Source organism: Macrobrachium rosenbergii, chromosome 55 (assembly GCF_040412425.1).
Source record: "Macrobrachium rosenbergii isolate ZJJX-2024 chromosome 55, ASM4041242v1, whole genome shotgun sequence".
In the NCBI taxonomy this organism is placed as follows: Eukaryota; Metazoa; Arthropoda; class Malacostraca; order Decapoda; family Palaemonidae; genus Macrobrachium; species Macrobrachium rosenbergii.
The window spans coordinates 80236794-80250162 of record NC_089795.1 but is presented as its reverse complement, the minus strand read 5'-3'; the positions used below and the strand labels follow the sequence as shown (position 1 = coordinate 80250162).

Here is a 13369-nt window from a genome sequence, read left to right as displayed (position 1 = left end):
GACTGTGCGTACGTTTGTGTGTGTGTGTGTGGCATATATACTATCAATATTGCTGTCCGGACATGAACAGTTGTATAACTATGAAAATATATACTGTATACATAATCTTGTAGATTCGAGAATAAGCTTTTAAAAGGATATTTAGAGTATCATTGTTTTCCTAAGTAACAGTGTCAGTGGCGTATGCTATCTATTTTGATGTAGTTTACAGAAGTCTCAAGTTCTGTTTAAGGAATTGGAATGTATATTTCAATAAGAACTAAGCTAGCCGGTACTTGTTTCTCAGGCAACAAATCGAATTAAATTGAAGAACACGATTCCCTTTGGTTTCGTGCCTGCTGTGAATACTATCATAACTTTGTAAACTTTGCCTCAAATGCGAATGGATGTATCTCCTTCCTTGCGTGACTAACACACCTCAAGTTTGGTACTATTAATCGTAGACTATCATTTCTGCTAACACCTGAAGATGGTACTACAATATTACTCGTAGACTATCATTTCTGTTAACACCTGAAGTATGGTACTATTACTCGTAGACTGTCATATCTGTTTATTTTAAGGATCACTAAAATAGTTTTTTGCACAGTTTTATGAATGTATAAGTGAGGTATATCTTGCAATGTGATCACGACTTATTCGTCTGATAGTTTGCCAGCAAAATCCACGTAATATAATAGTGACTGTTACACGAAAGAATTTTCTTACAGAGTTTATCCCGGGCTCATCCGACAGAAAACGTAATTCCAAAGAGTAAGCCGTTTCATGGATAACTATTTTATACCGGAAAAGGGGACCGCCCCCTTTTCCCTCCTTCCGTATTCGGCTTATCTTGATAAAGCATGTTATCGTGGGGCAGTGAGAGTACTTTGGGTATAGGACACTTTCATTTTGTAGGGGATGTCTTTTCTGTTGCGCTTTATAGCGTAATGAGGAATTTTTAAGCTACTTATTTGCCTTTAGAGTTTAGCAAAGGTTAATGAGCAATACTGTAGAGACGATATTCTCTCCGCTTAGTATTTAGCTTCTTTTTTTTTTTTTATCAACTCGACGTTCATAAACTTGCTTATTATTCACTCCGTTCAGTAAGTGTTTGTATGACCTTATGGCCTCATGTCATTATGTTTTCGTTATATAAGCCTCCACAAAATTATGCCCGTAAAAACACGCGCCCAATTTTCCTTCTATTTTCTTAGTTCAGGCTTCCTCAGGAGACTTAATCTGTTGACTGTTTACAACGTCGCCTGTTTTCTCTCTCTTTTCAGAGTTTATTATCGGCACTAATTAGGGGCTCGGGAGAGGTCAGCGAGGAATCTGCCCGCCAGTTTGAGGCGTGGTGGGCTGTTCACGTCGCCCACGTGTCGCGCCCACCACCCACGCCTCACGTCATCACGCCTACCCACCATATCCATCCGCGGCCTCACGCTATGGAAAAGATGCCCACGGAACCTTTGCATCCTGCAATCCAGGTGAATATTGCAAGGGGTGTTGCCGTAGTAGTGTCTAACTGGTCACTTTCTTATCAACACAACCACCTAAGCGCACACATATCTATCTATTTATCTATCTATCTGTCTATCTATCTATCTATCTATCTATCTATCTATCTATCTGTCTATCTATCTATCTATCTATATCTATATATATATATATATATATATATATATATATATATATATATATATATATATATATATATATATATATATACTTCTGCAGTGTCAAACTCTGGGACACGTACACACTATGCGCATAACCTCTTACGTAATTCATGTTCTTATTGAGCATACTTTTTCAAGTTTCTGTACATTCGTTTGGACTGTCATTTGAGCACACAAAAAGTAAATTTCTACCCTTTTCGTATCAGTCCTCTTGATGCTTAAAACTAAAGGCAAACTGATCTGGGATACTATATATTGATATGGTGTTTTCATTTTCCTCTGGTACTTTGAATCTCAGTATTCACACACATTACACACACACACACACTATATATATATATATATATATATATATATATGTATATATATATATATATATATATATATATATATATATATATATATATATATATATATATATATATATATATATTATATTTGTGTGTGTTTTTGTGTGCACCACAGCTTTGTACAACTTGGATACTTAAAGGCATCTGCTGTTTACACCCATAGCTACTAGACACAAGTCTGTCCCTTATGCTTTGGATTATGAGAACCATGTTCATTTTTTATCGTATGTCGTTCGTTCTGTGAAGAAAGCAGGTGCGCTGTTCCATGTGGTTTTATAACATTATTCAGCCACAAGAGGACAGGCTACCGCTTTTTTTGTCGCTGTTAGATGTTGTTCAAATCAGTTCATATTAATTTTGTTTTAAATTATGATCTTTTGCTTATTCCTGTCACTTAAGTTCAACAGATATGCAAATGGCAGTTATACAACTATTGTTATAAAAAGGTTCAGATGATTTTTTTTAAATTATAGTCTTTTGCTTATTTGCGTTGCTTAAGTTTAACAGAAATTAGAAATGGCAATTATAAAATTAACGTTATAAGAAGGTACAAAAGTACCTTTTTGCAAATAGGTTTTTTTAGTAAATGAAGAAAATTAATTGTATATGAAATAAAACACTAGTAAATGAAGTAAATCGTTTTTAAATGAAGTAAATCACTTGTAAATAAAGTTGAATCATTTGTAAATGAAGTAAATCATTTGTTTCATTGCCACTACGCAGCAGACAGTAAGCAGTCAGTATTGTCCCCAGAAGACCCGGATGAGGACCAGTTTCGACCCAGAACTCGAACTGCCCAGACTCCACAGATGGTTCTCCGAGAATCAGCATCCTACCAGACTACAGGTAACTGGCGGCCATCTTGCCTCAGAGAGAGAGAGAGAGAGAAAGAGAGAGATAATAATTTCTTAGTACACGTTTGGTTTTTTATTTATATATTCCATCCATTCCTTAAACACCTGAGTGATTAGATAAGTTAATCTAGAAGGTAAGAGGATATATATATATATATATATATATATATATATATATATATATATATATATATATATATATATACATACTATGGTGTGTTCGTGTGTGTGTTTATGTGAATTTAGAAAATATTTCATTACAAGAAAAAAGCTCTTTAAAGACGCTTCTGATGATAATTGCATTAATGTTAATAATACTGATTTTAAGGGTCATATTCGATTATTTCCAAATGAGAGAACCGCACGTTGTTACGACCACTGAGAGAGAGAGAGAGAGAGAGAGAGAGAGAGAGAGAGAGAGAGAGAGAGAGAGAGAGAGAGAGCATTCCATTTGTTAAGTGTTCATCCTCTGGAATCTTTTCATTGCGTAATGTATATAACGTACAAGAGGCAAAGTGAGGATATGTATGATCACGAAAGAATAATAAATAAAAAAAAAAAAGATGAACGAAATACCCAGAAATAAAAGGATCTCTTATCCCCGTCTTTAGTCCAGATGAGAATAATGAGAGCGGAAATGTTTCAGTTCCAGTATGTCAGTATTCCACAGATCCCACATAACAAAGCATCATTAAAGAAATTAATGCGGTTTCCACGAGTTCTTAACGTTAACGGAAAAATGATTCTTTAACTGGGAACTGTATCAGCTCGGACGATGTAGCTAATGCAGTATAATGCTCTTTTCAATTATAAAGTCTTCAGATTCTCCGCTATGACATGTCAGTGCATTATACCACAGAGGTACGGCATTAGATTCCTCCTCCTAACGCCACTTCGTTAATAGAATGGGTAATGTACAATAAACTTGAAAAATGAATTATGTTTTCTGAAAACGAAACTGTTGTGTCAGCTTTGTCTGTCCGTCCGCACTTTTTTCTGTCCGCACTGTTTCTGTCCGCCCACAGATCTTAAAAACTACTGAGGCTAGAGGGCTGCAAATTGGTATGTTGATCATCCACCCTCCAATCATCAAACATACCAAATTGCAGCCATCCAGCCTCAGTAGTTTTTATTTTATTTGAGGGCAACGATATAGGCCATGCCACCACCGGGCCGTGGTTAAAGTTCCATGGGCCGCGGCTCATACAGCATTATACCGAGACCACCGAAAGGTAGATCTGTTTTCGGTGGCCTTGATTATACGATGTACAGAAAACTCGATTGCGCCGAAGAAACTTCGGCGCATTTTTTACTTTTTCTTTTATTTTATTTTTTTTTATTCAAATTGCCGTCATCCACGACTGGCTCAATGATGAAAGTAATTGGCGTGACTGTGTAAAGGTTGACTGTTTGTTCAAGGTGAGAAGGAATGCAGAGAAAAATAACTAACCAAGCATATGGGCCTTGATGCGGAATTTTCATAGGTATTAAAAATTGACAGTAGAGAGTGAATCCAGATTTTAATTAGTGTGGAAACAGTGTACCTCACGCAGTGCACTGTAGGCATGACTTAAGGTTCTTTGCAGGGTCCCTTCGACCTCTAGCTGCAACCCCTTTCATTCTTTTACTGTACCAACATTCATATTCTTTGTTCCATCTTGCTTTCCACCCTCTTATTATAACAGTTGTATCATAATGCAACTGAGGAGTTTTCCTCCTGTTACACCTTTTAAGCCTCTTACTCTCAATTTTCCTTTTAGCGCTGAATGACCTCATAGGTCCCAGCGCTTTGCCTTCGGCCTAAATTGAATATTCTATCTATCTATTAGAGTGAAAAAATTATATTGATTTAAAAAATCGAAATGTAAGACGTTCTAATACCTCTGTTTTTTTTTGTTTTTTTCCTCCAGATTCAGCAGTACGTGGCGGAGCTGAATGCGCTGGAATCCAGGAGAGGTCGAAAGCCTCTGGATGTAAGCAACGTCGTCTATTGGTTCAAGGTGAGAGCAAAAGATGAATGTGATTATTTCAGTGTCTTTACAATGTAAATTCATTTGTAAAATGTAGGTATAGTGAAGCCTATAATATTTTTTGTCTTGATTGATTTGTTAAAAATTTTTTTTTTTATAAACTACCAGAATCATGATGCCTTTTATGTGTTCTTTGTTTTAATTGGTTTTTGTTTAAACGCTGATGATGTATAGCGAAATCTGTCAATAAAATCTGTCAGAAATAGTGAAAAAATTTCGTTTCTGTGGATTTTATAGATTCACTGTTATCGTATTTCATTGAACGTAATTACAAATTAGTCTTTTCGATCAGATAATGAAATGTTTTTTATTTCAAAGAAAACCTCTGACTCTATATTTCATTTTACGAGTTAGTCATAAAATTATATTAAGGTACCGTACATATTTTGAATAAAACCCGATCCATTTCATCTTTCCTTCAAACATCGAAGTCTGTGACCTAAAAATGTTTTCTACTTTGGTCTCGTGACGACAGAACGCCAGAGCGGCTTACAAGAGACAGGAGTTCCGCGCAATCAATGGGCTGAAGTCGCCGCCGCCGGACGAGACCAGCATTTCGGACAACGACGATCATCATGACCACTACTCCACCCCTCCCGCCCCCCACACCACACACACCCTCTCTCATTCGCCTCCCACGCCCCACGAGCATTCTCATTTACATCAGCAACAGCAGCAGCAACAACAACAACAGCAGCAACAACAGCAACAGCAGCAGCAGCAACAACAGCAGCAGCAGCAGCAGCAACAACAGCATGAAGATAACCAGGTAAAATTAACTTATGGAAAAAAATGTTCAATTTAAAATGTTTATCATTTTGGTAATAATTAGATTTTGATTATCGATATCTGTAGAGGTGAGATTTTATAAATTGAATATAAGCAGAGCTACAGACATACAGGTCATTGTTTAGATTACTCTGAGGACAGATATTTTAAAAACTAGATTTACTTATTATTGACTTTGGAATGATATTCCGAGATTGTCATCTTAATACCAATCAATAGAACGGTTGCCTTTTTCGTTTTACATATGACAGTATTATTATTAATATTATTATTATTATTATTATTATTATTATTATTATTATTATTATTATTATTATTATTACCACCTAGGTTTTGATTTTTGTTTTCAACCCTAACATTATTCATATTAATGCTAGTATTGATAAATCATTTTTATAATTATTATTGATATTAAAACAAATATAAAAAATATCTACAAATGAATCAATAATAGTAATATTAGGTAGCATCGAGAAAGTGATGCCATTTTGTTTATACGTATTTATGCAAGATATGAGATTGAAGATATGTATCTCCTTGTCCAAGGCTTTTTGTGGTCACGTTTTAGGTACAAACAAAAGGGCTTCTTCAACATCTGATTTCTTGTAGTTACTTGAACATCTGATTATTGGTAGAGTTGTTGAAATGGACAAGGCGTCCCCATTTTGTGTACTTACAAAGTACTGACACAAGATTTCGGGTTAAGTAACCCCCCACTTATCTCTCTCTCTCTCTCTCTCTCTCTCTCTCTCTCTCTCTCTCTCTCTCCCCGCCCCTACCTAGTCCCCACCACACTAGGGAACATACTACAGTGAAATTGTTTAAGATTCACGCAAACTGTAATATGATAATCATGGAATTTGACGCCATTTTGTTTAATTCCTCGTTGCAATATGGCTTCACCTATAAACAAAATGGCCTCTCTTTTCCTTCCAGGACGACGACGATCCCCGGCCGCCCGGATCGGAAACTTCGGAGAGCCTTCAAGGGCGCAGTCAGCCCGCCGGAGGGAGTTCCGAAGGAGGGCAGAACTCTACAGGAGAGCGCTGCGCCGCCGAGAGCGACGTGGACATGAGCGAAGATGAAGATGACGTCAGATCACGTGACAGTGTGAGTGTCACGGTCGAGGGTAAGGTAGGTCAACGTCAAGGGAATAGAATGGATAGACGCTGAATCTCTCTCTCTCTCTCTCTCTCTCTCTCTCTCTCTCTCTCTCTCTCTCTCTCTGTAGTTAAGATGATATGATGAAGATTATATGAATGAATAGATCTTGCAGTATTCTAATGCCTTTACGGAGATTTTGGCACAAATGAATAACAAAGAATACGTTTTTTTTTTAACTTGTCACATAACGCTGGTAACGTCAAAATTGTTGTATTTGGATACTATCCTTCTTCTCTCTCTCTCTCTCTCTCTCTCTCTCTCTCTCTCTCTCTCTCTCTCTCTCTCTCAGCATTATAACAATTATCATTTTCTGATTCCAGTGCTCACCACCACCGGCCGTGTCTCCAGGATCTTTATCTCTGCCTCCATACCCACCTTTACCCGGCTTAGGGCAAGGCGCCATGGACCGCCTCCCTTACCCGGTAGTGCCAGGGTCTCTGCTACAGCACTCTATGATGTACATGGCGCATTATATGCCCCAGGTAAGGAAGGAACTCCCTGCCTCCGGCCTTTTCATGCACTCTTTTTTTTCTCTCTCTACCTGTTTCGAGAGTCTTTGGTATAACTGCGTAATTTTTTTTTTTTGTATGATTATACATCATTCGTTGATTTTTGTTGTTGATGTTTTTGTCATTGCTTTTACAATATTCATTGTTATTAGAGTCAATTTTTTCTTGGTGGTTTTTCAGCTTTTCATTTTTTTCATTTACCTACCCTTATTTCCTGCCCTTTCACGAATTACCGTCAGAATTTCAAATGAGTACCTCATCTCATTGATGCATTTGTTATTTTGTCAACTTAGCTATATTATTTTATTTATAAATGTCTGATACATTTTTTTTTATTTGACTATTAAATAGGGTCTAGGTATGAAGTCCGCTTTTTCAAACTTTATGAGGATCATTTCCTTTTCGTTATCTATCACAATGGTTCTCAACTGGGGGTCCGCGGACCACAAGGGGTCCATGACCATAGAGTAGGAGGTCCGCGAATTTTGGAAAATCACAAAAGTAATAAAAATTATTTATATTTATTTAAATTTTTTATAATTTTTGTGATTTTCCAAAACTTCTCGCGGACCTCTTACTCTAAAGCCACGGACCCCTTGTGGTCCGGGGACTCCAGTTGAGAACCATTGGTAGTGCGCCTTTTACTTGAAGATCTTCAACAATTTTCAATGGAAATGATTCGCCATTCAAAGTCGCCTTTGTTTCGTTAGGCGCAAAAGCAGTTTTAGATAGCAATTTGTTGATTCGTTTATTTGTTTCTGTAATTTGCACGAGTTATTTTTAAATTGGATTTAGGTTACTTTGCAGAATGAAATTTAAGTATTATAGTAGTTTATTCATTTGTGTTTATTTTTATTTTTTTTTCTTAGTGAACAGAAGGTAATGCAGGTTTATGTCTTAATACTTGATAAGTAAGTGTAGTCCATCTGGTTTATTTCTGCTGATGCCGTTTTGAATGAACTAGTATTAACAATAGTAACTAGAATTAACAATAGTAACTCAGTGTTCCATTTATTTATTTATTTAGGTTTTCAGTGTTATTTTGAAGTAATTGAAGGTAGTTCAGATTCGCATCTAATACTTGGTAAAACATCAGGTATCAAATAGTTTGACAGTTTGATTTCTTCAGTGCAAACCTCGGTATATATTATCCAAGAAGAATAACACTTTTTCATTTATTCGTTCAGGTGTCCCCGTTCTCCAGCGGTCTGGGCAGCAGCGGGATTCCAGAGGAACGCCGCAAGAGGAACCGAACGTTCATTGACCCGGTCACGGAGGTGCCCAGGCTGGAACAGTGGTTCGCCATCAATACCCACCCGAGTCACAACCTCATCCTGAAGTACACTGAGGAGCTCAACCGGATGCCCTACCGACAGAAGTTTCCCAAACTCGAACCCAAAAACGTTCAGTTCTGGTTCAAGAACCGACGGGCCAAGTGCAAGAGATTGCGCGTTTCCATGTAAGAAGGAATAAAATGGAAAGAAGAGCAGAAAAATCGGTGGGTTCGAACCAGTGGGCCTCTGGCGATTGTTCGAAAGAAGATTCTCTCGCGGTGAAGTGAAGTTCGTTCCCAGGTCTAGACCTTGATGCGTTCGTTTCAAGGTCCTGTCAGAGAGGGACTTGGTTCAAATAGAACCGTGACGTTGGTCCTCCTCCCATCTTCTCTCCGTTTTTATCTTCCCATCATAGCTGCTGGAAGATGTAGAAGAACAAAGCTAAGCAAGCTTTTCCGTGGAAAAAAAGAATCGTGATTTTTTTGTGCCAAGTTGTGGGATAGGAGAAAGAAGTTCTCACGACATTAAAAAATAAGTTTATTTTGAAATTTTGATTAAATATGTCAGAAAGTGGATGTGAATTGGAATCACTTCGCCCCCCGATCATTCCGATCATTTGTATAAAAAAATGAACACCAAAGATCATTGATTGAAATTCATTTATGATTTATATTCCAGCAAAACATCACATGTTACACATCGCAAGAGTTTAATGAAGAGGAGATCTAAAGTAGAATTCCGGGATCAAAGTAAATTCGAACCACGTGAACCTTTTTTTTACAAACATCCTCCGTAGGATCAAGTGCGGCTGAATTTCGCTGGTGACATTTGGTGTACTTATTGATGAGTGAACTTCATCTGTTTTCATTTTAAGGAACAAAAATCTCTCGTAGACTTGAAGCATCCCCTCCCCATCCCCTGCCACTTTTAATCCCGAAGTCAGAAATGCCTAGTCGTGTACAAAAAAAAAAAAAAAAAAAAGTGTTTTAGAATTAATCGCTGTAAATACTGTGAAACATTAAAGACCTTAATTAAAACTGTGTGTGAACAGTGTTTGCCGCAGTGGCGCATGAGTGTGTGTGTGAAGAGATAGATGTTTATATATATACACATATATATTTATTTCATTTACTGTCGTAAGGTTCGCTTAAATAGGCCAAAATGGGAAAAAAAGAATGTGTCTATCCCGAATTTAACTCAAGATTTTTAAGGAAGGAAAATACTCGGTTTCTTTGACAGGTCTCTGAAGACGGAACGGTGAGGATTCCTCCCTGTGGAATGAATGGTTTTTAAAGCATGTTCAAACAAAAGTGGAGTATCAGCGTTTTCTTTTTATTATTATTTGTGTGTGTGTTTGAGTGTGATACGAATCATCAGGAAATATAGCGTTAGTTACGTATTGCAGTAGATGAAACACGCTCCCTTCCGATGGCGCCGCTAAACCGTATCCTTATTGGGCTAAATCGAGTGACCCTTGAATGTCGTTCATAATGTCCAATTATTAGTTAAATTATGTTGATTTAGGTTAAATTCCACCGTTCGGCTCGCTACCTCCGGTTTACCCTCGTGTGGCGTGCGTTCATTCACCCGGTCAGGGAAGGGGAAAGTAGTTGTTTGTCGGGTTCACGTGTGCAAACAAGTGGACATTCGTTTTTTGACGTAAGTCGACATTTTTTCGGTGGTTTTGTTGTCAGTCTTAGTGTTTAGCTCGAATCAGTTTGATTCGCTGTTTCTGATTGTGTGGACACTTCTTTTGTGAAACTTAGTTCAGCAAGTAGACTTATTGTATGATATGTTAGATTGTTTTTTTTTTTTTTATGAATGCCTCTTGGTGTAATTTTCTTTGACTGAGATTTAAATTTTTTGGAAAAGTGATATCGCCAGTAACTGTCAAAATTATGTTTTTGACTACGCAGACCTAAAATTGCCCTGAAATTGACGGATGTCTCCTGAGATATTTTGGAAAATGCAGATAAATCTGCCCCCCCCCTTGTTTGTAATAAGACATTTAGTTCTAATATGCATTATGAAATTTTGTTTTATTGTAAATTTATTTTTATTTTCAACATACAGAGCCGTTCAATAGCCAGCTCATTGTTAAAGTGAACACTGCATTCTGAGAATATTGATTTTATTGCAGTTACCGTTTTATTGCTGTTTTCGGCCAATAAATTTCCGGTAATTTTGAGTTTTAAAATTCTCGCGTTGGTCGATGAAATCAACCTTTCAGCTTAATACAGAATAAGGATATTTCAGTAACGTGCCAGAACGTATCTTAGTAACAAGTTTCAATCACGTAACGTTATGTTTATTATTATTATTATTATATTATTATTATATTATTATTATTATCTATTTCATAATTGCGGAGTCCGTTTGGCTGAAAATGTTGAGCTGGGGAGCTCAGGAAACGGATTGTCTTCCACATTCATCTCTAGAAGTTATATTATTTTAATTTTGCGTATATATTTATTCATCTGTAGGTGTGCTATTTTATTTTATTTATTTGGTCAATCCGCGCAGGCGCGTTCCCTGCATCCTTGACTCTAGATAGCAAATTCATGTCGGAATGATGTAATTGATTCGTTAGTATTATTATTATTATTATTATTATTATTATTATTATTATTGTTATTATTATTATTATTATTATTAGAAAAAGTCTTCTACGAAATAAATGCAGCTGAAGCAGCAATAATATTCAATAAAACCTGTTTAAAAGGGGTCTGCTGCCAAATTATATTATTATTATTATTATTATTTCATCAACATGTCTAGGCTTGAATTTTTCCCCAAATTATATATAATTAAAAATAATTGATTCATCGTACTTTCGTTTGTCAGTTCGATCCGTTTTGAAAGGGGCGAGATTTGCGCATTTCCAGCATTTCAAACGGCACGGCAAAGCTGTTTCTGTTCATTTCTTATCACAAGAGTTTCCGCGAAACCATCCAGTTGAACAAGTAAAAGAAAAAAAAAATGCGCCGAAGTTTCTTTAGCGCAATCGAGTTTTCTGTACAGCTAATGCTGTATAAAACTCTCAGCCACGGCCCATGAAACTCTTAGCGGCGACCCATAAAAATTTCAGCCAATCCGGTGGTGGCCTGTGTTGCTGGCACCTATAGCGGTGCCAGACGCACGATCATGGCTAACTTTCATTTTAAATAAAGTAAAAATTACTGAGGCTAGAGGGCGGAAATTTGATATGTTTGATGATTGGAGGGTGGGTGATCAACATACCAATTAGCACGGACAGACGAACTAACAAAATGCCTTCTGCTTTCTCAGCGTTTTAGCTTCGTCTTTTTCAAACGCAGATGTATTCAGTATTCATTAATGAATTTTTTTTTACTTTTATGATGATGATATATTTAGAATCGACGGTCATTTTTCCCCAGGTACGTTATGTTGTATTTATTAACGACAATGCCCTCTTAACCTTTCGATTTCTTCATACTTTGGAAATGCTCGCCACTGCTAAGCCTCGATTCAAATGAAGAGATAAATGAGGTAACGATAATTACCTGGCCAGAAAGGATTTTTCATTGCCGCTAATCACTTGGCTGTCAGTTAATTTGTAAACACATCAGACTCGAGAAGTCTGATTATACCTAATCTCACAAGCTACTAATATTATTATAATTGTTATGTAATTCTGTGTACTGGCATCACTTCATTATTATTACTTCCCATAACGCATTTTTTTTATTTAATCTCCAATCGAACTCCGGCGTTTTTCTTCAGATTCCAATTCTCAGAAATACGTTTGGCCGTGCCGCCATTTTGGTTCGCTTCGTAGCCAAGGATCTTAAAATAAAAATCTCAGTGGTCGTAAAATTCATTTTTTATTATTTTTTTTTATTTATTTTTTTTTTTTTACCTGCAATGCGCGTATGTGGTATCCGTGGTAGTGGAAGCTATGTTGAGCTATTCCCTTTTTCTCTTGTAGGTAAACGCTGTGTTGTCTAGTCATATTTAAGTGATTGTCATTTCTCGACTTTGAAGTTTCCTTTTAGTAAGTCTCTGGTTGCTTTGTGTTTTTCCTGGTTTTTGTTATTGTAGGACCATATGCCAGTGTGTGTGTGTTTGTGTTTTGGGGAGTGGGTGGGTGGGGGTGTCGGTGTAGGTGTAAGAGTACTTGCGTGTGCATGTGTGCATTGTAAAGTCTGTCCCTATGGAAGTCGACCCTTCAGCGCATTCTTCTTCTTTTTTTTTTCCTAAGTTAAAATAGGGCTGTCTTCGTTGTATATAGATATTTATATGAAACTGTATTGATGATGATGATGATGATGACGATATATGTAATTAGGTATGACTCGTTTTCATTTGTAATTTGCTGGAGTAAAGGTAAACAGAAGTGTCATTTAATGTGAGATTATTTATATATGTCATTGAATCCAGAAAATTGATGCCTTTCATCGTCAGGGTTGTGGAGTAAGTTGACTTTCTTGGAAGAAATCTTGAATCCTTTCTCTTTATTTTAACACTGTGGACGGTTTACTTTATTTCGGTAACTTTTCACTCCTTTGTATCGCAGCACAAACTTTTTCGAAAGTTCCCCGTCGAACGGACCTGTCATTTTTCAGTGACCGCTCTAACCAAGCCCCTTCAGAATTCTCGTTCCAAGCGACTTTTTCATCATTCACAATTTTCTGGAATCAAGCCACTCTGCTAGAACATGTGTTTCTAGATTCTTGTGATATTACTGAAGAAAAGAAGTGTAAATAAGATTGTTATA

The 13369-nt window shown here is 36.8% G+C and overlaps 1 protein-coding gene across 5 annotated transcripts in view; it reads left to right on the top strand.

Annotated features, from left to right (window-relative positions):
• LOC136835500 (homeobox protein dve-1-like) overlaps window positions 1-9514 on the top strand; it is a 420692-nt gene extending 411178 nt beyond the window's left edge. For 3 of the 5 annotated variants that reach the window (XM_067099084.1, XM_067099082.1, XM_067099083.1), the window contains 7 exons: window positions 1266-1469; window positions 2735-2857; window positions 4776-4865; window positions 5371-5664; window positions 6621-6818; window positions 7169-7330; window positions 8545-9514. In XM_067099084.1, coding sequence (XP_066955185.1) covers window positions 1266-1469; window positions 2735-2857; window positions 4776-4865; window positions 5371-5664; window positions 6621-6818; window positions 7169-7330; window positions 8545-8820 — 1347 coding nt within the window. In that variant the 3' untranslated portion in view covers window positions 8821-9514. The remainder of the gene's footprint in view (window positions 1-1265; window positions 1470-2734; window positions 2858-4775; window positions 4866-5370; window positions 5665-6620; window positions 6819-7168; window positions 7331-8544) is intronic. The other 2 variants (XM_067099086.1, XM_067099085.1) reach the window with 2 other exon arrangements.
• Window positions 9515-13369: the final 3855 nt, after the last annotated feature.